Here is a 23,929-nt window from a genome sequence, read left to right as displayed (position 1 = left end):
CAGGATGAGGGTGACACGTGTGACAGGCGGGTCTTTGACTGTGTCCTCTCTCTCTGTCCTTTGGAGCAAGCTGCCTGCTAAGCACATTCTATGATTACCCCTAGCGGGAGATTACACCCTCCCGCGTCCTTCCGGGGACGGGGGTGGGCGGGCTCTCCTGGCTCCCAACCTCCGCTGCGCGGGGGCGGCGAAGGGCCGCAGGGCTGCTCTCCTACTTCCTGCCGGTGTTGCAGGTGGGCCTTGCGGCCAGCGGTCTGTCTGTCTCGGGAGCACATTCCCCTGAGGCAGCCAAGCGCGTCTGGATTTGCCCCCAGGGAGGTCGCACTCCTGGCAGAGGGGCTTGGGAGTACCCCCAGACCTCTGTGCTTCACCCAAGCCTGGTCCCAGGCTCCAGGGTCTGCCTTGGCCAGGCGGGGAATGGCCACCCCCCCCCCCCCAGCCTTGCAACCTTGGCATCTGTGTCATGTGGGGCACCAGCCAGGGTCCCTGGGCCCAGCCACCCTGCCCCAGCATCGGCCTCTGGCCTCAGCCCCTCTGGGTCAGGTGCTCCCCGCAGTCAGGGTCTCTGTGCCTTGGTATGGAGGAGCAAAGTGAGGCCCAGGGCCCGCTCACAGCTAGCACCCAGCAGGTTCTGGACAGTGGGCTCCAGGCCTGGCCTCCTTTTCTAGGTAGTGCCACCCTGTCCTGCCCAGGACCCCCGAGCCAGGGCTGCTCTCCCAGGGCTCTAGGAAGAGGGCATGACTCAATGTGCCCCCACCCCATAAGCAGGGAGGGGACACAAGCTTGCTGGCCCCTGGGAGGGTGGGACTCAAAACTGCCGTAGTGATTGGGGAATCCAAGTCAGATAGTTGTTTTTTTTATTTTATTTTTTTTAAGGTTTATTCATTTTTCAGAGACAGACAGAAACAGAGCGTGAGGAGGGGAGGGGCAAAGAGAGAGGGAGACACAGAATCTGAAGCACGCTCCAGGCTCTGAGCTGTCAGCACAGAGCCCGACACGGGGCTTGAACCCATGAACTACGAGATCATGACCTGAGCTGAAGTCGGATGCTTAAATGCTTAACCGACTGAGCCACCCAGGCGCCCCCAGGTAGTTTTTTAAGTGTAGATCAGGTCTTTTTTTCAATGCTAAACCCCAAATTGACAGTGCAGAGTGGCCCCCATGGTCTCTGCTCTGCTGCAGTCTCTGTTTCTTGTGACATTCCCACAGAAACCCTACTTGGGGGACGGGAGGTCTCACTGTGCCACAGGGGTCCACCCGCTTTCATGTTCCTTCTCCAGCCTGCTGGGCCTCCAGGGCCACCCCGGGTAGCCGCCCCAGGGCTTCTGGCAAAGGGGCCACCAGGGGTGCCTGGTGACCACAGGTGGGTGGGCTGTGACTTCATCTGCTTGACCACGGGCTGGCCAGCGGATGCAGGGGGCCTCACCTGCCTGTGGCTTCACTGTGTCCTATGTCAGGGGGCTGGGGACAGCCAGGGTGCTCGTGGGAGCTGGGAAGCAGTCAGGGGTGGAGGGTGGCCGACCTCCAGTGTCTGGTCACCTGCAGCTCCCACTTTACAGGGCAGGGGCTGTGGGGAGGCCAGGAAGCTTCTAGAAAGTATTTCCACCCCTGCCTTAGCTTGTGAGTGCCCCTGGGCCTGGCTCTGTGCCCGAGGGTCCCCCACGGACCTTGCAGGTGTGTGCAGGGACAGGTGTCTGCGCATAGTGACAGGTGTGCCCAGTGACAGATGTATATACACAGTGACAGATGTGTGTGCAGGGGCAGGTGTGCGCAGGTGTGCACGCGGGGGCAGGTGTGTGTGTGTGCAGCGGCAGGTGTGTGCGGTGACAGATGTGACGTGTGCGCGGCGGCAGGTGTGTGTGCCTAGTGACAGGTGTGTGCGTATGGTGACAGGTGTGCACACGGGAGCAGGTGTGTGCTCAGGGGCAGGCGTGTGCACAGGCGTGTGTGCAGTGACAGGTGTGTGTGTGCAGTGGCCGGTGATCCCACTGCTGTCCCTGGGGCCTGGCGGGAGGGGGGCGGCAGGTGTGGAGAAGGGAGGGAGGCGCACCTGTGCTTTGCTGGGCAGGTAGACTGAGGTATGTGTCTGCTGCTGGGACCTGCTCGCTGCCCACCTCTCCTGGCGGCCCCTCCTCTAACCCCTGCACGAAACTCAGTCACTGACTCGGGTGCTCTGCCAGCTGCCCCTGCACTGCCCCACCCCACCCCCACAGCCCCACATCTCCCTGGGGGACTGGGCAGTGTGGGCCATCAGCAGTGCTACCTCTGGCCACGCCACAGCGTCCACACTGCAGGTGTGACCCCAGCCCCTGCAGCCTCGCCTTCTTGCGCACAGGGTTCCTTCTGTGCCAGACCCTCCCCCTTCCCTTCGCGGCAGCCCCCAAGCCCTCGTCTTCTGCCGCCTGCTCCCCAAAAGCGTCAGACCCTTCCTCGGGCCCCCAGCCCCACCACCTTCCTGCCTCCAGCCTGTGGGCACTGGCAGGTGACCCTGTCATCAGCCTCCAGTCCCGAGGCTCCTGAAACCAGAACACCAGCTTATAAAAACCACAATTTACCAGACTGAATTTCTGAATAGTTATGGGGTTTAATCAAAATATTTCACTGGGCTGATTTTACAGCATTGAATTGAAAACCAGTTGGTAAAAATCTAACGTGGTCGTCTGCCACCGTTGGAACCGGAGACCTGGTTGGTCCCCGCTCGCCTGCCCCTCCGAAGGCATGTTCCTCCGGATTTCCCAGTATGGAGTGGGCGGAGGTTGGGGCGGAAAGGGGCACGCGGGGGCCGGGCCAGCTGCTTGCCGTCGCTGCACCCAGTGTACCCCCGGAACTGATGGTTTCACAGCATTCTGCCCCCAAGACACGGCCGCGGTGTCCCCTTGGGTGTCCTGCCCCGTGCCTGCGTGCGGCTGGCCCGGCCCTCCCTGCCCACGGGGCCGTGGCCAGAGGGGTGTTGGGGCCCAGCTGTGTCGGAGGTGGTGGGCACCTTCCCCTTCCCCCCTGCCTCTCCCCCAGGCAGAGGGACCCCCTGTCGTTCTCAGGTCGGGCCATCGGGTCTCCTAGCGCCTGGGCCTGGTGCTCATAGGATGCAGAACTGAGCACACAGTAGGTGGACGCCCCTTGGGGATGCTGGCTGGGTGGGTGGGCTGCCCAGGCCGAGGGAGACCCCGCTGCGCCTGGAGGAGCCCGGCCTGGAGGCAGGGACGGTGATGCCCCGCTCTGGACGGCGGCCAGGGGAGCGCAGCAGGGGGAGGAGTGCCTGCCCTCCTGTCTGGCTCCAGGGCGAGTGGCCATCTGGGGGCTCCTGGTCCTGGGGGAGTTGTCCCGGGGGTGGGGAGGAGAGGGAGGGGTGTCCCATTGCATCACACACGCCACCCCCCACCCTGTCAGTCCGCCCGCCTCTGGTCGCCATGGCAACCACCCAGCGCCCAGCCTGTGACTCTGGAGGAGAGGGGAATCCGCTCCCTCCTCCAGCCAGCCCTGCCCCCTGCAGGCTGGGTCCTTCAGCTCAGGGAGGAGGCTGCAGCCTCCTGGGGACGTGGGGCAGCCCCGGCCTCCTCTGGCCTCCCGCTCCATGGAGCTCACGGTGCCTTGCCAGGGAGTCCCCTGGCTCCCCCCCCACCCCCCAACGCCCGGACTCCACAGTCCTGGGGGGAGGGGTGGGCTCCCCGGCCCACCTCGACCTGGCTCCTCCTACAGCCCGGAGCGAGCCCCTGCTTGGGGTGGGATGGAGTAGGGTGTCCCAGACACAAATGCTGGCTGGGTCCCAGGGCAGTGGTGTCCTCGGAAGGAACTGGGGCAGGTGTGGCATCACGGGGGCCTTCACGCCACAGCCCCAGGCTCGAGGGGACTCGAGATGGCCTGCCCTGCCCTTGCCTCCTGGACTCACCAGGGAGGTGGCCAGGGAATGGGGGCCTCTGGGCAGGAAGGTCAGGCCACACTGGGGAGGCTGGCATCCTCCGGCTCCTGCGGTTCCCCCAACTCTGCCTTGAGCCCCTGGGCCTCGCCGCAAAAGGGGCCCTGGCAGCGTCTGCCTCACAGGGCGTGGGACCCGCGCACCATGGTAGTGGCGCCGTGCTGGGACCGGGCGCCCAGTGGCGCCTGCTGCCGTGTGTGTTCTTGTCACTGCACCCGCCCCTGACCTCCAGGCATCCTCAGCCAGACGCGGACAGTAGGGCCGGTGCTTGCTTTATTCTCGAGGCCTCCTTGGCCCACCTGCAGGTGATTTGAGGCGGCATGTGGTGGCGGGGCTGCGGCTGTGTCTCCACGGGTTGGTCCCCTGCCACGCAGTAGCCAGGACCGTGGTGTCTACGCATGCCTCAGGGTGGGGCCCGGGTGGGTGGCCTGGAGCACTGCGGGGGGTGGTGGGTCAGGGACCAGACAGGCCTCCAGCCATTCCCTGACGCAGGAGGGGTCCGACCCCGGTGGGCGGGGGTGGGGGGCTGGGTTGGGGATCTGGCCTTTTGTGCGGGAGGCAGATGTTCCCGGAGCTGAGACCAGACCCACTGCTGGGGGCAGGGAGGCCCCGAGGCCAGTGTGGGCTGCGGCCCCTGGAGCCCGCTCAGCTCAAGGAGCAGGGAAAGCAGGGGGTTGGGGGAGAGCGCTTAGTGCGCCTGCCTTTTCTGCTCTCGTTGCCATGGCAACAGATGGCGGTTTGGCAGGAGAGAGGAGGGGGAGGGCTTTGTACGAGGCTGCTCAGGGTTTGGAGACCAGCTGGGGTCCTTCAGGGGTGGGGTGGGAGCTCTGGCCACCAGGCTGAGCAGGCTCCCCGGCCCCGGCCCCCGGGGGCAAAGTGCAAAGCCACTCGGGGCTTCCTTTCCCGGGAGCTCCAGCCTCACACCTGCTCACAGTGGGGCCCTCTCGCCCCCTCCCCTCCCTCTTTCCTCCTCTCCTGGGCCAGAGCCCCCACCCGGACACCCCCACGAGCCTGGGTCAGCGGGCAGCGTTGGGGGCACTGCAGCTGAACAGCGGGCATGGCCCTGCACTGGCTTCTGACCACAGGGGCGCCTGCTACCCCAGGATGGTCGTGTCCCAGTGAGGCCTGGGGACACACCCTGTCCCCTCTCTGCTCCTCTGTAGCTGGTGGGAGGGCCCAGGCTGTCCAGGGTGATCACCTGGGCGCACGGAGCCCGTGCCCCCTCCTCAAAGCCAGCGTGGCTCCTGCTGCAGAGATCATTTCCACCCTGCAGGCTCAGCCCCGACTGCCGGGTTATCTCCCTGCGTGGGTGTGAGTCCGTGTGTGCACGTGTGCATGTGAGTGTGCGAGAGCCACCCGGGAGAAGGGCTCTGCGCGTTCACCGGCCCCAGGTGAGGCCCGGCTGTGAGGTTCCCAGGTGGGAATGCGCGCACCTGACAGGAGTCCTTGGCCCGCCACCACCCACGCCGTGGCAGAGGAGGCCGCGGGCCACCGGCCAAGGCTTGGGGACCTCCGACCAGGCCACCTCAGTCGGGCTCTCCCACCAGGTCCGGCCCCTGAGGCCCCGCTGTTGCCCGTCTCCCGTGTGCTACCCTCCCAGACCAGCAACACGGCCGGGCAGGGGCTGCCTGGCCCCAGCCCCAGAGGCAGCTCCAGGCACTCAAGGCTCACCCCCGGGCCCCTCCTCCTGCCCCCCCCCGCCCCCCCCACGACTGCTGCGCCTGGGCTGGTGTTAGGCCTTGTGCGCTGTCTGCCCTGCAGGCCTGTTGGGAAGGACCCGGTGCCACGGGGCCGGTGCCTCTGTGGCATCTTGGGGCCCTCGGGGCTCAGACATAAGCCAGGGTCGGAGGGAGCGGGGCAGCCCGGGGCCTATCCCAAGTTGCTCTGCTGTCAGCACCCTGGGGGCATCTGCCCCATCACCAAGGCCCTGGCAGTGCCCTCCCTGCAGCCTTCAGCCCGATGCCTCCCAAAGGCTTCCCTGGGACCCCCGAGGGCTGACCCATTCGTTCACCTGGGTCTGTGCCTCGGCCCCACCACCGTCTCTCATCAGCCCGGGAGACCCCTCCTCTGCCCCACCTTCTATCTCCCTGCAGCCCCTGTCAGCGGCTACTGGGGAGGACCTGGCCCCGGGCCCAGTGCTGAGGCCCCCCCAAAGATGCTTTTCCGGGACTGGATCTCCCCGTCAGGGGCCTCGAGCTGGGGCTCAGGGAGATTGACCGCTGTGGGAGGCGCAGGGCCTGGTGAGGTCCCTGTGCGGCAGAAGGTCCCCAGAGGGCCCGGGCTGCGGGCTGCCTTCTTGATCTTTCGTTAGGAAAGAGGTGTGTGGTGACCGGAATCACGTCAAACTTGCACCGTTAGTGTGCGTGCGTGCGTGCGTGTACACGTCTTCCTGTGAGGCCCCGCCCCTGCCCGGCACTAACCAGAGGGGGAGGGGTGGGCTTGGCACCGCCCCCCACGGCGCCCCGCCCCTGCAGCTGCCCTCCCCTTTGGGGTGATGAGGGCCGGTCCTCCACCTCCAGTCTATAGTCTCTGCAGCCTGCTTCTCGAACTCTGGGCACGTGGCCTCAGAGCAGACAGCTGACCTATCCCCCTGGGTGGGGGGTGCACCAGGGAAGCCGTGGCTATGGTGGGAACTCCCCTCTCCTCTGCCCTGTGCCACTGGGCAAGGTCTCTGCCTGCTCCCAAGGCTGGGGACTGGGATGGGAGTGTGCCCCTGCCACCCCACCCCACGGGCCTCTGGAGGAGATGGGGAGCAGCCAGGCCCTGGGGTGGGGGCCGCTTCCTGTCCCTTTTCCTAGGGGTCCTTTTCGGAGTTGGGGCGGCACCTGCCATGCTCCCACCCTTGGAGAAGTTGTAGGCAAAGGGCGGGCTGGCTGTCGCACCTGCTGGTGGAGAAAAATGAATTTCATAGCTGGTCTGGTAAAGTGCTTGCTTTTTTTCTGGTCGGACTTCGCTCGACTGTTTTCGATGTAAGAAAACTATTCCTGGAAGGCGGGGAGGGGCAGGCCAGAGCCAGCAGAAGTTTGGGGTGAGGCCACCGAGTAGGGAGACATGGGGGGCAGCCGGGCTGGGGCCAGGGGTATGTGGGGCCATGATGCTGAGGCTGTCTTCCCGCCAGCCACACCCCGCCCTCGGGGTCCCCTGCTCCCCGACAGAGCCCCCTAATTCAGGAGGGGAGTAGACATGAAGCATCTGGGCCTGTGGAACTGGGGCTCTTCCCACACTGTCCTGCCATTGCTGTCCCCTGACCCCTCTAATCCAAGAGCTGTGAGGGCCAGGAGAAGGGGTCCTGACCTCAGCCCTGCAGTCAGCGGGACCCGCTACCACCCCCCACCCCCGCTCTGCCAGCCCCTCATGCCATCTTCAGGGACACTGGTGGTTGAGGGGCGGGTGAACTTGCAGTGGCCGTGACCCCCCTCCCCCACGCCAGGACAGTGCAGGAATGCTGTGCTGGATGTGCTGACTGCTGACCCTGACCTTGGCTGCATGCATCGAGATGGATGTGGCCCCTGGGTGGGCTCCAAGACCAAGGCCAAGGGCAGCCCCGGCCAGCACTGCAGGGCTTGGGACTGGGGCCACCCCTGGGGCCGAGGCTCGTCCACAGGTCCTGGCACGTGAGTGGGGCTGCCCGCAACAGCTGTGTCTGGATGCCTGTGGGTCTGCGTGGTGAACCTGCCCCAAACCGTGGGACCCCCTTGGACGATGGCCCCCCCAGGACAGGTTCTTGCATCTCACCCTGATGCCCAGATGGCTGTTTCTTAGCTGCCCTTCTTTATACAACGAATCTTTGGCAATTGTCATGGGCTAATCAGTGATGACTGCTGTTTCTTGATCTGTGCTTTAGTTCTAAAACAATCATCAAATAACTTCGTTTAAAAAGAATTTTCTTTCATTTTCAAGGATAGCAAAGTAAAATATTTTGTGTAGGAACTAAGATCTGCACTTGCCAAAAAAAGTCGCCCCCCGGAGGTCACCCAGTGTGATTTGAACAGAAGCTCCCGGGGTCAGGTGCAGTGGCCTCACCCTGCTGGCCCTCGGGTTCACGCTCTGTCCCTTGAAGTGGGCTTGCTCCGATGAGAGGGTGGGGCCTGCCAGCTTCCAGGGGGACTCTGTGGCTGTCCTCCTGCTGCACCGAGGCCACCACCCTGAGAAGGCAGCCTTGGGAGCCCCGGAGCAGCTGGCCTGGTGCCCCCAGCACTCTCAGTACTTCTGTGCTTAGTTTGTACAGGTTTGTGCAACTCAAGAGTTTTGAAGTCCAGCGGGGACCCAAAACAAGATGGATAGAGTTCATCACTGGCTCCTGTGGCAACCCCGGGCCTCCTCTGGCACATGGGGTGCTTCCCAGTGGCTGGGGCAGTGTGGCCCCGGGGGAGGGGGCAGCTGGGAAGCGAGGCTGCAAGTGGGGGAGTGGGGCACCTGGTTGGCCGGCTGCTTCCTGGCTGGGCTGGCCAGCCCAGAGCTGTGTCTCGGTGTGGACGGGGTGGCTGCCTGCGCAGAGTGCCAGGCAGGCTTTCTGGCAGGATGTCCGGGAGGCGAGCCAGCTGCCCCAAGGGGTTGCTGCTGGTCTCTCGAGCCCTGTAGACCCTGCGAGGTAGGTTTTGTCTTTATTTTGTACCAAGGTGGCGCACATATAGCAGACCACACGTGGTCCGGAATGGGGTTCTGCAGCCCCCCCCTGAGATGTGACGGGACAGCCGACCTTGAGTAATTCTCAGCCTAGTATGTTAGCGTGATGTGACAGAGTGAAGTGGCGGGAAGGACACCCAGAGTCCGTGCGATACGAGCCCACACGTCCACCCATCTTGTCCTGGTCCGCAGGCTGCACTCTGAGTGGTCTGGGTGTGGGGGGCTCAGCACGCGCAGCCCCCTGGTGGGGAGCTTGCACCTGAGTCTCGACTGGCACTTAAGGCAGTGCCCAGTGGCCCCTGCACCTCCCTGTCACTGGTGCTAGACAGCACAGCTCTTCTCGGGTACTCCTGCTCTCAGTTTGTAAATACCACACTAATCTGGCTCCATCAAGATGGGGTGGCATCTCTTCCGTCCCATCCTCCTAAAAGATACTTTCACCTTCCCCCACCCCGCTGCCCGGCAAAATAGCATTTCTGTGTGTGTGTCAGCCACACCATGTTTTCTGGGGTTTGACTATTGGTTGACCTTCAAAAATGAAGTCATAAAGAGGGTTTCCATGATTGTCAGTGTGGAAGTTCTGTTCGGTGCTGGGCTCGGTGGTGTGCCCAGATTATCTGCCCTTGCCAGGCTGGAGTTCTGTAACCCGCTAGAAGGAAGCTGTGTGTGTGCGCCTGGTGGTTCTGCTCTGGGACCTGGTTGCTATGGATTTGGGAAAATCAGAGGCTTCAAAGTCCTTTGACAGATTGTCTTTTCTGACATCCCGTGAATGTTTACATTTGTGATGCATTCCTTTTGCATCGCCACAACTTTCTTGGAGTCCTTTGATTTTTCTGGAGTTCCCAGTTGCCTTTTTTTCCCCATTGCACTATTTGTCATAAACTTTGTGTGTGTGTGTGTGTGTGTGTGTGTGTGTGTGTGTGTGTAGAGGGAGAGAAAGAGAGGGAAAGGGAAAGGGGTGGAGGTGGGGAGGGAGACAGATTGATCATCCATTCTACCTAGTTTTCTTTTTTTCATGGTAACCTCATTCTGGGAGCCCTTTGTCCTTCTTCAAACTGCTGTGTTTTTCTAAAAAAGCCACCTTCAGGGGGTTTCCCAGGACACCCCCTGGATGGGATCTGCTGCTTCCTTCTGGACTACCACCTCATTTTGTCAAGTCACTTCCTAGGAAAAGTTACGTGGAAGAGAAGCATTTCTAAGTCCCAGAACTGAAATTATCTTCTCTGTGCACACATGTCCCCACAGGGAGTCCTTTGCCCCAAGCACTTGGGAGATTTGGTTCCATTAGCTCCTGACCTCAGTGGACAGAGCAAAGATGCCAGTCTGATTCACCTGCCTTTTTCCTTGCCTCCATTTATATCAAAGCTCCTGAAAAGTGTTAGTCTTGTTGAACCCACATCTTTTCTCTTTATCTCTTGACCCTGCTACCCTACTGAAGTGACCTGAATGGTGACAAGCCAATGGTCCTCTCTCAGTCCTTAGTTAGCCAGCAGCATTTGACACAGTGGAACGTTCTCCTCTATTCTTCTTTTCACTCTGCTTATGAAATTCCACATTTGTCCTTATTTTCCTACACACCATCCATTTTCCCCCAGTCTGTTTTGCTGGCTCTTCCTCATCCGGGAGTACCCCAGGGTCACTCTGGGTGATCCCATTCATTCCCATGTGCTGAGACCCTTCAGCATGGTCTCATCTTTATCATCCTTGTACTTCCAACCCGTGTGTCCTTGTATTTAAAGCATGTCTCTTGTAAACAACACACAATTAGGTCTTAGACTTCCTTTTCCCTCTGACAATCTTTTTAAATTTTTTATGGTTTGATTTCAATCTGCCATCTTTCTATTTATCCCGTTTGTTCTTTGTACACTCGTTCCTCTTTTTCTGTCTTATTTTGCATCAGCCAGGTGTTTTTTTAAAAAAAAAATTATTTCACTTTCTTTACTGTATTAATGTTTTTGCTACACTGCTTTCCCCTTGTTATCTCTTTAGGGGTTCCTCTAGAGCTGCTGTTCCCAGAGTCTTAGGCCAGGGCCCCCCTTGGGGAAATCCCTACAAGTGTCTATTTTGTTTTTTTATTGAAGGATATTTTTGCTGGGTATAGAATTCTAGGATTTCTTCCTGCACTGAGGAGGTGGTATGCCACTGCCTCCTGGTCATACTCTTCCTGGAGAGAAGTCAGGCACTATTGGCACTCCCCCAGTGAAGTGCATCTTTTTCTCTGGCTAGTTTTAAGATTTTCTCACTTTCTTTCAATTGTATCAGGTTAGCAGTGATATGCCATGGTGCGGTTTTCTACGTTTCTGCCCTGCTTTTGGTTCAGTGAGCCTCAGGGATCTGTGGGCTGATGTATATAATACATTTAGGAGAAAATCATGGCCATTATCTCTTAAAATATGTCTTTTGCTTTGTTCTCTCTTTCTCTCCTCTTTTTCTGGGACTCCTATTACAGTTATGTTAGACTTTTTGGAATTGTCACATGGGTCTCTGATGTGCTGTTACGTTTGTTTGTTTTTCATTCTTTTGCTTTCTGTATTTCAGTTTGGGCAGTTTCTATTGACCTGTTATAGAGTTCACTAATCCTTTTGTGTGTGTCTGCTCTGCTGTTAAGCCCATCCAATGGATTTTTTTTTGTCTTTCCTTTTCTGTAATTAAAAAACATATTTATGAGGGAAGAAGAGGGAGAGGACAGAGAAAAGGTGTATATATTTATAATGTTGTTTTAAAGTCCTTTTCTGAAAATTTTAATATGTGGATTAGCTATGGCCTGCTTCTATTGGCTATTTTTTCTCTTGAGAGTAGGGTCACATTTTCCCACTCCTTTGTGTCTGGCGTCATTTTTATTGTATGCTGGATATTGTTTATTAAAAAAAAAAAAAAAAAACAGTTCAACTGCACCAGGTAAGGTTTTTCCAGAATGGGCGCATCCCTCCCTGTCAGGCATTTAGGGTGGGGCCGGTCAGTTTGATCTACGTGGGACTTCAGCTGGGTCAGGACCGAGTGGCCACTTCAGTGAGTTTCTGTTCAGTGCTAAGTATGTTGAGTCCGCGGGACCTTTCGCTGTGGCGTGTCCATCCCCACCGGGCCTTGGGCCTTAGGAACATCGGTCCACTCTCAGCTCCTCTTGGTTCATGTCTCGTCTCTGTGCTCAGTCGCGCCGCACTGCTCACGCTGTGGTGCTGCGTTCCGCTGTCCCTTCCCCCCGAAGGCTAGTCTTGACTTCCCAGAGCTCCTTCCTCACATCTCATCCTTTCTGCAGGCTTCTTGTTTTACAGATGTAGCAGCTTACTAAATCTGAGCGAGTCGTTGCGCTATTCAGGAAGAGAACTTCTGAACGCCTGTTTCCGCCAGGTCGGTTCTGTCTCTCTGTCCTGGACTCCCTCTGGTAACGTGTAGTTGGCTGTTTCCCGAACTGAGGAGGCCTGCACGGTGGCACGCCTCCTCCCGTGTGGGAAGTGGGTCTCTCTGGCGGGGGTGGGGGGATCCCCTGCTCAGAGTGTGGGATGTCGGGGCGGGGGAGGTGCGCACGGGCAGGGACTGGCCATCAGGCCTGTCGGAACAAGAAGACTTGCTCGGGGCAGCCTCCTGGCCCCTAGAGTGCTGGATTTTGTCCCAGGCTGTCTGTCCTTCTTGGCGTGGAGAGGGGCGTGCCAGCCTGGGCTGTTCCCGTCTCTACACCCTCAATAAGTGCCACATCTGTCTTTGCAGCCCTGCCCTCAGGCCTGCCGCGTGCTCCCTGGCTGACACCTGGAGCTTCCCTTGGGTCTCCCGGAGACTGGCAGGCCCAGTCCTTGTCCTGTCCCTCATGACCTGCTCCCTGACTGACCCCCTGTGGAGACCCCCTGGCTCTGCCCAGGGTTAGTCCCCCTCCACACACACAGCTGAGCCTCTTTATGGGCGCAATCCCAGGCTGCCTCTGGGAGGGGAAGGGGTCAAGTATAGGGTGCTTCAGGTGGCGGGCGTGTGTGCGTGGGGGCGGGTCTCATTCCATCTTTACACAGGTGGAGAGGGTATTAGGATACCCCAAGTTTGATGGAGCCACTGAAGCCCCCGCCCCAGGAGAGGAGGGGGAGCCAAGCTTCCAAGCCAGGTCCTTGCCTATGGTAGGGCTGCACAGAGGCAGAGATGGCCCGCTGTACCTGGGAAGGGCCTTTGGGCCCCAGAAGAGCCCCCTGTGATGCAAGGAGCTCTCGAATGACCAGGGAGGCAGGAAGAGGCAGACGGGTGGGTATGGAGCCGGCCTCTCCCCTCCCCCATGTCCCTTTCCTCCCTGGGGTCAAGGGTGACAGGAGGAGGGGCTCCTATGCATCCTGCAGAGGGGGTGGCAGGCCCCCACGTGGTGTTTGGGTGCTGTGGGTGGGGAGGGCGGGGAGCTTGGCAGAGGGGCCCAGCGGCTGCAGCGGGTGTGAAATATTTCAGGGCTTAATTAATTTAATTTGAGAGGTTCCTTTTCAGAGCGTGAACAGTTGTCTCCCAAGAGACGCGCGCCACCGCCTCCCCCCTGGCGCCTGGTGGGCGAAGGAAACGGCGGGATCTATATTGAGACTGAGCCTGCTGGGGCCAGTGTCCCCTTCCTCCCTGTCCCCTCTCTGGCCCCCCCCCCCCTTGGGTCCTCCTTCCCAGCCTGGGAGGAGCATGCGTGGGTGTGAACCAGGAGCCGGCCGCGTGACGGTGGGGCGTGGGGGTGTCGCCGGCCTGCGGGGCCTCCACGGAGCCCAGAAACGTGGGTGCACGGGGCTTATGGATCCGCCGCGCAAGCTGAGGGTGGGGATCCGCACCTCCCCGCCCCCAAAGTGAAGGAAGAAGGGTTTGGGGAGCACGGAGCCCCAGGAGGAGGCCGGGAGAACCAGGGTGCCAGCCTAGCACCCCTTCTCCCCCTCCCCCAGCGCTGGGGCAAGGGCCTGCAGGAGGGGAAAGGAGGTCGGGTCTGGTGGGCACGGGCGCGGGAGGAACGCAGGCCCAGACGATGCTTCGGGCAACAAGGCGCTTTGAAGTCTGGGCAACTTCAAAGCGGCCGCCCCCCACCCCCACATCAGTAGTCAGTCGGAGTCTGTGAGCCCAGGGCTGCCGGGGGGTGGGGCTCTGGCTCACGGCCGGCCTTTCTGCAGAGGTGCTGTGCGTCTGAAGCGAATCCGCTGGGTCTGTGTGTCCCACGTGGGCAGGGGTGCTCCTGGAACCTGGGAGCCAAAGGCGCCCACCGGGCGCCCCCCCCCCCCGCCCCGAGGGTGCACAATCAATCCTCCGCCAGCGGCGACGGCCGCAGAGCCCCCTCGGAAGCCAGACGTGAGCACTGGCGGCCCTGGGTCCCGGCCCGGGGGAGCAGAGAGGAGAGGGCGATGCTGAGGGCTCGGGGTGGGTGGGGCGGGCAGCCTCCCAAACGGCTTCCTCGTCGCCCATCTGGTGTCTGGGCGCCTGGTCAGGGTGCGGGGTAAGAGCTCAGTGGGCTGCTGGATGGTGGGGCCTGTGCCCATTTATTCATCAGAATAGACACCAGGCCTGGGGCCTGACCCCAAGCCCCTCACCCCCAAGGGGCTGGAGGCAGGGGGGAGTGGGCGGCAAGCAGCTGGAGGCCCCGCCCAATGTCCTCTTGTGGCAGGCCCCTGGGTGGAGGGGCTGGGCCTCAGCACGGCCTACACCGCCGTCTTTCACCAGAGCCTAGTGGGGAACAACCTGGACTGTCTTCCAGTTCCTGCTGTGAAGAGAGGCACGGGGTGGGGGTGGGGGGGGCGCCTGGGTGGCTCAGTCGGTTGAGCGACCGACTTCGGCTCAGGTCATGATCTCACGGTTCGTGAGTTCGAGCCCCGCGTCAGGTTCTGTGCTGAGGACTCAGAGCCTGGAGCCTGCTTCGGATTCTGTGTCTCCCCCTCTCTCTGCCCCTCCCCTGCTCATACTCAGTTTCCACCTCTCGGTAATGAATAAACATTAAAAAAAAGGGGGCACAGGGGGAGGTGCCGCCAGGACCTGCAGGGTTTCCAGGCTGGGGACCCCCAGTGGGGCCTACGCAGTGATGCCCTCCCACCTGAGTCCAGAGGGACCTTGCATTCTCCCTGGCCATGGGTCTCAAACCCTCCGTCGGGATCCACGCCCACTGGTCTGTGAGTGCACAGTGAGCCCCTGGCAGTCCTGGCCTCCCGGAGGCTCTCCCCAGCTACAGCTTGCCACCAGGTGGGTGCCCTTCCAGGAAGGGGGGGGCCTCCACAGCATCCCCTCACCCTTTGGAGGGGGTGTTCTAGCCACGGAGGGCTGGTCCCTCGGCCCTATGCGCCCCGAGTGTCCTGGTGCCGGAGTCCTGGGGCGCGCCTCCTGGGGTTGCCGCAGGTGCCCGAGGTGGGTCAGACGTGTGTATGTGCTCCACTTGGTGTCCTGGGCTCACAGGTTACTGCCATGCCACGGCCCCCAGAACGAGGGCAGCCAGGCTCGGGAAGGAGCAGGGGTGTGGTCAGAGGAGGTGCCCAGGGAGTGCTGACCACCGGCTTCCCAGGGCACCCTGGCTCTGGTGTCACCCAGCTGTGTAGCCCTGAGCAAGTCCCCCGAGCCGGAGGGCTGCGGGGAGGGGGGTGGGGCTGCACTGGTCCCCGTCCACGGTGCTGAAAGGACCCCCCTCCCCACTGTGGTGGGAACCTGAACTCATTCCCTTCAGCGTCTTTGGGCTTCCGCCCCACCCAGCTGACTCCCTGAGCCTGTTCAAAGGGGGTGCTGGGGCTGGGGCTTGTGCCTGACCCAGCTGGGGAAGCACTGCCCCCAGGCCCAGGCATGGGCAGGCTTCACCCTGACCCCTTGGGCGGTGGCAGGAGAATGGGCCCCCTGCTGTGAGGACCGAGGTTCAAGTGGAAAATACTTAGGAGTCTCCTTCCTGACCAGCGGCATGGCTGGAGCGGGCGGCCACCTCCAGGCGTGGCCACCCCCCAGAGTCCAACCTGCCCCAGGGCCTTAGCCAGGGCTCAAGTGACTGAGGCTGCGGTTCACAGGGTGCCTCCCCCCAGGGCTGTGCCTGACGCAGGCAGGGCAGTGGGGAGAGCCTCTTACGGAGGAGGCAGGACCAGACCCCCTCCCGCAAATCCTGTCCTTAACACCTTCAGGCTGATGCTGGGTCAGGAGGCCCTGTGAGCTTTGATGCTGTAGCAGCTGCCCGCTCTGGCCAGGCACAGTGGCTTGCTGAGCGTGTGTGTGCGTGCGTGCGTGCATGTGTGTGTGTGGGGGGGGTGGGGCGGGCCGGGAGAGAAGCTCCCGTTATAGTGAGGGCCCTGGACACACGTGCTTAGCCGAGGTCGCAGTCGAATGAATAGGAAGCTTTCTGAGATGCACTGGGAGGTTTACGATGGCGGAAAGGTCCAAGAAATACATACGTGAGTGGAAGAGGCGCAGTGTCTGTCCCTGGGGCCGACGGAGCAGCATATCCCCGTCTCAGTTGTGGGGGCCGGAGGCCTGAGGGCTGTGGGGGGGGGCCCATTCCAGTCCCCTTCCCCGCTTCTGGCCGCTTGCTGGCCACCCCGTGTCTGCTTTCATGTCTGTGTGGCATGCTTGCTGTGCCCCTCTGTCACAAGAGTGCTTGTCATTGGCTTCAGGGGCCACTCTGGAGGATCATCATTCTCACGATGAGATCTAGAGTTGACCTCTGCAAGAGCTCTTTTTCCAAATGAGGTCACGTTCGTGGGTTCCAAGGAATAGGACCCGGACTGAGCCAGGCTAGCAGACGGTCTCTAGCCTGGAGACCCCATCGGGTGTGGAGAGAGGCACAGCCTGGTGTGCCCCTCCTCCGGTGACCGAGTCTCCAGGAGAGCTCCATGCTGTCCAGAAGGGTCCGGGTGGGAGGGGCTGTGTTCCCCACTTCCACAGGTGAGGTGAGGAAACTCAGGCTGGGGCGCCTGTCTGGGAGCACCCGCCAGGCCGTCCGTGAGGCCGTGCACCTGACTCCAGGAGGCTGCTTCCCACGTGTGTCCAGATCATACCGGACGCCAGACCTCGACCCTGGTGGTTGGAGGGCGGAGCGTGTTTGTGACCTGCTGTTACCTAACAAGGGACCCCCAAACTTGGTGGCTTGAGACAGCAAACGCTCTCTCGTGGTTCCTGAGGGTCAGGGGTCCAGGGGCAGCTGAGCCAGGCAGCTGTGCTCAGGAATCTCACGAGGTTGCGGGTGAGGGCCAGGCTGCGTTGGCTGGAGGCCTCTGTTCTTTGCCTCAAGACAAGGCAGTGGGCTCCTCAGCGCAGGGACCCTGGGGAGTGGACGCCAGAAGGAAGCTGTAGCTGTCACCTCTCCTTGAAGGACGCAGCGTTCTTTTCTGCCACCGTTCATTGGCCACACGGGCCAGCGTGGTGCAGTGTGGGAGGGGCCGCAGGGCTGGGAGGCTGGCTTCCAGCAAGCGGGGCCTGTGCCTCCTTCCTCATGGCCTCTGCACACGAGCTGCTCCCAGGAGCTGGGGGAGGGGCCTCTGCAGCCCCCAAACCAGCTCTATTCTGGGCTCAGCTCAGTGCTCAGCTTCTTTGGGAAGCCCCCCGGCCGGCTGGTTCTGCGGCCCACTGCCTCTGGCTGCGTGCCCCAGGCATGGCTGACTGCACCGAGCTCCCATCTGGGACCCTTGGCCTATGGAGAACGCCATGCCTGGCCTCTGCCCCTTTGGTTCTGCCTCCAGATCCAGGCATGTGGGTCCTGGCCTTGGCGTGGGGTGGTTGTATGTGTGGGGACAGTGGCCAGGGCAGGAACACGAGGCTGCTGGGGGCAGCTGAGACCACCTGTGATGTCCAGAGCTTCCCCCAGCGAGGCGGTGTGCGTCTGCCCTGCCTGCCGTGGGCGGCTTGGGGGAGGGGGCTGGCTCAGGGCCACCAGCCCTGCTGACTCATTTTTCCAACAGCCAGTGTGGTGCCACCTCCCTGCCTCCTCCAAGGAGAGCCCAGGCAGGAGGGGTGACAGGGCTGTCCACCCCCAGGAAGGCAGGCGTGTCTGCTGTGCCGGGCTCCCTCACACCCCCGCGAGCAGAGCCCCAGAGTGAGGCATGTTGAGGTGGCAGAAAATGGGTCACTCTTAGCTATGCTTTGCGGCCCCAGGGGAGCTGGCTGCATGGTCCCAGAGGTGCAGCGGCTAGTGATGGTCTCAGGTGTTAGTGACCCTCGGGTGGCCCTGTGAGCACTGGTGGCCGGACACTGGTCTCTCCCGAGACGCAGATGGGAACCCCACGAGGTTGGGCAGGCGCTGTGCCTGGGTCAGCAGAAGCTTCCTGCCCCCGCCCCCACCCCCCATGAGCCTCCCTCCCCAGAACCCACGGCAGGAGCTGCTGTCCCTTGTCCCCCGTGCCCAGGGACCCACTGACCCAGCACAGGCCCCCAGAGTGAGCACACTGCGGGTTCCGTGGGCAGGCAGCGGCTTGGTCAGCACCGCGGACAGTGGCCTTCCTCTTCAGGGCCAGGTTCCAGATTTCAGAGAGCCACCCTCCTCCCCAGAGGGACTGCTGTGTCCTGCTCCTCGGCCCACGTGCTCTCCTCCACAGGCTTTTCCGGAGCTCAGCTGCCCCCACCCTCTCCCTGAACTCTCACCTTCCTCCCGGGTCTTCAGGCTGCTAGACACCAAGAAGGGCCTTCTGGCAAATTCCTGAGGCAGGACCGCGGCCTGTGGCTAAGGGGGGCACAGGGGCTCCGTGGGCACCCACGGAGCCCCTGCAGACGGTGTGGGGGTGGGGAGTGCCCAAATCTCCACCACGTTCAGAGAAGCCCCAGCCCCAAAGGGCTCCGCTCCCCAGGGGTGGGCGCCCGTGGTGATGGCAGGATCTAGACGTGGTGACTGGAATGAGAAGCGGCTGAGGCAGTCATTTCTGCCTTTGCTTGTGGCCCCGTGCGCATCGCTTCACGGGGCTCTGCAGGCAGGGCCGGTGGCGTTTCCAGGTGCCTGCAGAGCCCTCGGGACTCACCTGGCCCCGGCCCGCGGCCAGTCGGCAGTGCGGGGGGTGCAGGCGTGGCAGATCATGCCACGGGGCCTGTGCTGCATGTGCACATGCCTCTCGTGCTCCGGGTTCCTCTCTGCGCAGGGCCCTCCACCCTGGCACGTGGCGGACACACAGAGAGGGCGGCCAGTGGGTGCCTGCCGTGGCGCTGGCGGTTAATGACCTCACGTGGCTCCGCGGGGAGACTTCGAGGTCGGTCTGCCGTCGTCACCTGACTCCTCTCAGGCTCCCCCACGGGGGACGGGACAGGGGCCTGCCAGGGAGGGGAGGATGCACAGAGGCAGGGGGTTGGAGGGATTGGGCCACCGTGCTCTTCTGCCCGTCCAGGGGCTCAGGCAGGGGGGCAGCGCACGGGGACATCAGAGATGGACCTCACACAGGAATGTTACCAGAAGGAGTCAGGCCTCTGTTTGGTCCCCGCCTCCCTGCAGCAGCCACGCAGGGTGGCTGGAAAAGGGTGCTCAGCTCAGGACGCCGTGGAGCCAGCCCGGGGAGCGCTGGACCTGGCGGCCGCAGGTGGAGGAATGGGGGCAGGGTGCTTGTGTGACGTGTTCCCAAGCACTTGGAGGAGGCCATGCCGTGGGGCCCCAGTGCCTGGAGGGAGAGGAGTGGACGGCCAAGGGCTTCAGGGACGGTTCTTGGCCCCGTTAAGGAAGGACAGACCGGATGGGCCCCAGGGGTGCTGAGCTGCATGTCCGTGGGGTCTGCAGGGCTCGAAGCGGATAGTGGATGGAGTGACCAGGACTCCTGAGGGTCAGGCTCAGGGCAGCAGGCTGTGGCCAGGCCACCCTGAGAGATCGAGAGGCAGGCCTGGGGCCACGTCAGACCAGGGCTTTCCCCAGGTGGGCGCCTTTGGCCCTTGTGGTGGAAATGGCACTGGAGGCTGGAAAGCGTGGGGGGCTCATCGAAAGCCCCACCTGTCCACGTAGGGAGGGCCATCCCCAGGCTGTCCCACCGCCCATCAGCCCTGACCACCCTCCTTGGCGACGGGGCTGGCGCTTGGGGCACAGAGGGTTCCCCTCCCTCCCAGATGCAGCACCGTCACTTGCTCCCCGACCTCCGCCCAAACCGAAGGGCAGTGTCTGGGCAGTGATGTCCGGGTCCTCCTCGGGGGCTCCCGGGGCTCGGGGCACTCCAGCATGGTTTTATTCCCAAGGACCATGACCACGAAGAGAAGGGAGGGCAAGGTCAAGCCCCAGGAGCCAGAGGGTGAGGCATCTGCTCAGGACTGCCCCCGGCCCTCCAAGGCCCCATAGGCCACCTCCGTGCTGGGGCCCCGGAGGGTCTGGCCCTTGCCAGCCCCGCCTGTCTGCTCCCCACGGCTCTGGGGCTGCCCTGGCCCCCTCACAGCCGCTCGGGGCCCAGCACACGCAGGGCCAGCCTCCTTCCCCCTCCAGACCACCGCAGCAGGTGTGAGGGCCGGTCAGAGCCACCAGGGCAGGAGGGCCGGGCACTGCCTGCAGAGAGCTGCTGAGCCCACCCTGGAGAGCACAGCCAGTCCAGCAGCTCCCCGCCCACCTGCTCTCTGGCCCCCTCTGGGCCCCAGGGGCCCCAATAGCTGAGTGAGAGTGCAGGAGTGCACCCCTGGAGCCCTGTCCCCAGCCTGGCACGGGGAGGGCCCCACACTGTCTGGGGCCCTGGGCCCTGCGTGCAGGCTCTGCTCTCAGATGGCGGCCTACAGGCCTCTGGACTCTCCTGGCCAGGCTTGGGGCCCCCGGGGGTGGGCACCCCCGTTAAGGCACAGGTGTGTTTGTGCCCAAGTCTGGGGTGCAGTGGGGAGCCAGTGGGTGGGACAGCCCTGGGGGGCTCGGGGCTCTTCCTTGGCCTTTCGCCTGAGCCCTCCCCGGGATGCCCCTGGGGCTCCTTGATGCCTGGAGTCTTCCTGCAGCGCAGACACAGGCGGTCCAGCACCCTCAAGCGCCCGCCGCCTGGGCGGGACCATGTCCGCTGCCCCGGAGATCATTTGTGACGCGGCAGACTTTGCCTGCGTTGGTGTGCGCCCGTGTTTGCTGCAAACACAATCGTACATCACAGTGGGGAGCTCTGCCTGCGCAGCTGCAGGGTTGGGGAATTAGTCTGATTGCAGGCTTCCCTGCAGACGCTGTCCTCCCACCATCCCGAGCCTGCTTAGGAGGGCTCCCCGGTGCACACTCTCCACTCTCTGCCTCTGGGGAAATGGCAGGCCTGCTGGGAACCCAGACACCCCACCCCAGAGGCCCCCAGGGCTAGGTCACCTCCCAGGGTGGCAGGGAAGCTTCACTAAGGAGGGGCACCTCCACGCTGGGTTTTGAGGGGTGTGTAGGAGTCTGCGGGCCTGAAGACTTTCTCGGCGGGGGTAGCAAGTGGAAGAAGACGAAGGCAGGGAGGGAGCTGCCAGAGTTCCAGGTCACTGCCCAGCGCAACCCCCCGCACCTGGCCATGCCTCCTGGCTGGCCCCGCCCCACAGGCCCGTGAGCTGCTGTTGGGGGCTGGGCCCGTGGCGTGGGGCTTGTCTGGCATCCATTGTCCTCTGGGCCCTTCATCCCTTGGCCTTTCTGTGCAGCTGTGCAGCGGCTGGCGATGGGACCACCGCGTTTCCTTGTGTACGAAGTGGGAGTCCCTCTTCTCACACAGCGCCCGGCACGGGGCACTCGCCAGGATGGCTGTTCTGGTCACGGCGGTGGCACCGGCTGGGTCGTGTCCTGCTCCTGCCGTCGGCTGGCGTGTTTGTCAAGCGCCCTGTCACTTTGACACCCGTTTGTTTTCCTTTTCTCGAAGCAGGAAGATGTTTCTCCCCCGCACGTCTGTGATTCCCTCCTTCTAAGGACGCGCGTGCACTGGTGTGTGCGGTGTGTGCGCGTGTGTCCTCGTGTGGGCCCCGCCCATCGGCCCAAGCGCGTCGTCCCTGCTGTGCCGTCCAGCTGTGTTGCGTTTTCAAGTCTGCTGGGTACCCTGGTGGCTGAGCCAGAAGCACTTCACTCCTTCCCGCTTGAGGACACCTGTCCCTGCCTGGTCTTTGCTGCGCGAACAGTCTGGCAGAGCTGGCCCCAGGTCACACCGTCCGGTCTCGGGAGTGCTCTCCCAGATGCGGCGATGGCTGTCTGCCCTCTGGGGGTCGCGTGTCTGGACCACGGGTGTCTCTTCGTGGGAGGCGTCTGTCCTGAGCCTGGGGGGGTCGCAGGAGCCTGTCCACTTTGCGGTGGTGGCCTTTGCTGCCTGTTTCCCCAGGTCCCCTTGGCCCTTCAGCCTTGTTCTGGGGGCTTGCCAGGCAGAGTCCTGCTTCGAACTCTGGCTTGTGCCTGCTGTCTGGAGATAGGACGGGCGGTGGGGCCGGTTCTGTCCTGGAGGCCGTGAGCCCCCTGGCCTCCAGCCGTGGGTTACAGATGGGTGACAGCAACGCACCTGCTGTCTCCTCTTCCTGCTGGGCACTCCCTGCCCCTCCCGCAGACCCGGAATCACAGGGCCCAGGGCCAGAGCAAAGGCAGCCCCAAGAGGCCCCAGGGGTCTGCAGCCCTTCCTGGGGTGGGAGCCGGGGGCCTCAGCGGCCTCAGCGGCCTCAGCGGCCTCAGCGGCCATGAAGCCGAGCCCAGGAGCTCATCTGTCTTCGCTGAGCACGGGAGCTCTGGCCCACGGGCCCCACCCAAGAAGGTGCCCTCCCAGAGCTCCCTGTGCACCCGAGAGGCTGTGGCTGGCAGGCCCGCCCATCCTGATTGACTCAAGGGGAGAGTGAGAAGCTGGGCCTGGAGGGTCAGGGGTGACCACGCTCCACGGGAGGACACGGAGGCCATGCAGAGTTACAGATGTGCGGTCCATTAAGGGACCGTGTTTTCCATCATATGGCGAGGGATCCATTTCTCATAAAGTTGAAGGGCTCTTGCAAGTTGGTAAGAATCTCCCCTACCTAGGCCCCGCGTAAAAGTGGGGGAAGAGCACACCAAGCAGCTGGTGAGCACGAGGAGTTCAAGGTCACGGCCGAAGCAGCAGCAACGGGGCCTGCGTCACCCCGAACATGGGGCAGGCATGTGCTCCGGGCCCTGACTTTGACCAGGTCTGGGTGAAGCAGCGCGGGCATCCCTCAATCCCCGTAGGAGGGGCACCCCCGGCAGAGCACAAGTCAGGGTCGGGCTGCGATGCTAAGGTCAAGGGTCCTGCCCCCTTGTCCCCAAATGCTGGAGGTAGGGGCCATCACGATAACCTTCACACGCCTGTCTGAGAATGACAGTCACCTTGGAGGATGTCACAGTTGGGGGTCCAGGCTCAGGAACGGACAGGTGGGGATGTCCTGGTCCCAAGGCCACAGCAGGGTCCAGCCAGAGGTTAGGACGGCAGCTGGCCGTGGCTGGGCTGCAGCAGGGGTGAGGCTGCTGGTGGCCCTGGTGGCCTGTCCCAGCCAGGGAGGGGAAGGGGATGCCTGGCTGTGGCCACATGACAAGGGAGCAGCAACCAGGACTGTGAGCCCTAGAAGCATGGTCATGAGAGCAGAGGTGGATTCTGTCCTGTGGGGAACCCAGGACGGGGGGCATGGGCATGGCAGGCTGAGGTGGTGCTGCCCAGGGAGTGGCCTTAGGCCCGTCCTGCTGTCCCCGGGACACCAGTGAGCTGGACACTGTTGTGTGGGGAGGGGCGGCCCTGAACCCGAGGGCACCCTGGCTCCCCTGCTGGAGGTGCCTGGGCAGTGGCCGAAGGCCTGGGGCGGGGGCTCTCGCTGTTATGGCCTCCAGGGCGTGGGGGAGGGGTCCAGGAGGTCAGAGGGCTGGTCCCTGGGAGGGGGACATGGTGTGGGGCAGGGCTGCTGCTCCAAGACAGAGCTGTTCTGGGCAGTGACCAAGGGGCCTGGGAGGGCGGGCAGTGGCTGTGGGTGTCCGGCTTGAGGCATACTTAGCAGAGAGAGGTGGGGGACAGGAACCAGACCCTGAGTGAGGGGCCTGTGTGGGGAGTGGGTGGGGTCCCTACCGATTGGGGCCCTGGATGGGGTCTGAGGGGGCTTCTGTACCCCACAGGCCTCGTGAAGCTGGGGATTCACTGTGTCACATGCCAGAAGGTGGCCATCAAAATTGTCAACCGGGAGAAGCTCAGCGAGTCTGTGTTGATGAAGGTGAGCTCGGGCGGGGGGCCTAAGGGGGCCCTTTGGGGGGCCTGGGGGGACAGCCTGGCGGCGGGTCCCCGTGGTGAGGGTCCCATGGGTGGGGTTACAGAGAAGCCAGCCCAGGTGGGTCCCACTCGCTCCTGCTGGAGCCCAGGGCGGGCAGCTCCTGGCTACAGAGCAGCCTCCCTGTGCTGGCGTCCGGTGACCACGGCCACCACCTTGCGCCTGGCTTCCCTCCTCAGCCCTGCCCGCCCTTTCTCCTCGCCTCAGCCAGGGGCCCAGGAGGGACAGGCCGCATCCTGGGGCACAGTCCGGGTGCCGTACCAACCTGCTGGGATAGCTGGCTGGGCCTCAGTTTCCCCAGTTAGACCCAGGAGGAGGCCTCTTCCTCTGAGG

The 23,929-nt window shown here is 62.7% G+C and overlaps 1 protein-coding gene across 10 annotated transcripts in view; it reads left to right on the top strand.

The window, feature by feature from the left end:
• The window catches only part of BRSK2 (BR serine/threonine kinase 2), a 60,934-nt gene that overhangs the window by 12,855 nt on the left and 24,150 nt on the right, over positions 1–23,929 (top strand). For 9 of the 10 annotated variants that reach the window (XR_006193642.1, XR_006193643.1, XR_006193641.1 and 6 more), the window contains exon 2: positions 23,448–23,542. Coding sequence is in view for 6 of the 10 variants with exons in the window: in XM_042905249.1 (XP_042761183.1) it covers positions 23,448–23,542 (95 nt within the window). In the remaining 4 variants the exon portion in view is untranslated. Of the gene's footprint in view, positions 1–23,447; positions 23,543–23,929 lie in introns of those variants that run through there. The other variant, XM_042905250.1, reaches the window with a different exon arrangement.

The sequence above is a fragment of the Panthera leo genome, chromosome D1 (assembly GCF_018350215.1).
Source record: "Panthera leo isolate Ple1 chromosome D1, P.leo_Ple1_pat1.1, whole genome shotgun sequence".
In the NCBI taxonomy this organism is placed as follows: domain Eukaryota; kingdom Metazoa; phylum Chordata; class Mammalia; order Carnivora; family Felidae; genus Panthera; species Panthera leo.
This window is presented reverse-complemented; position numbering and strand designations above follow the sequence as displayed.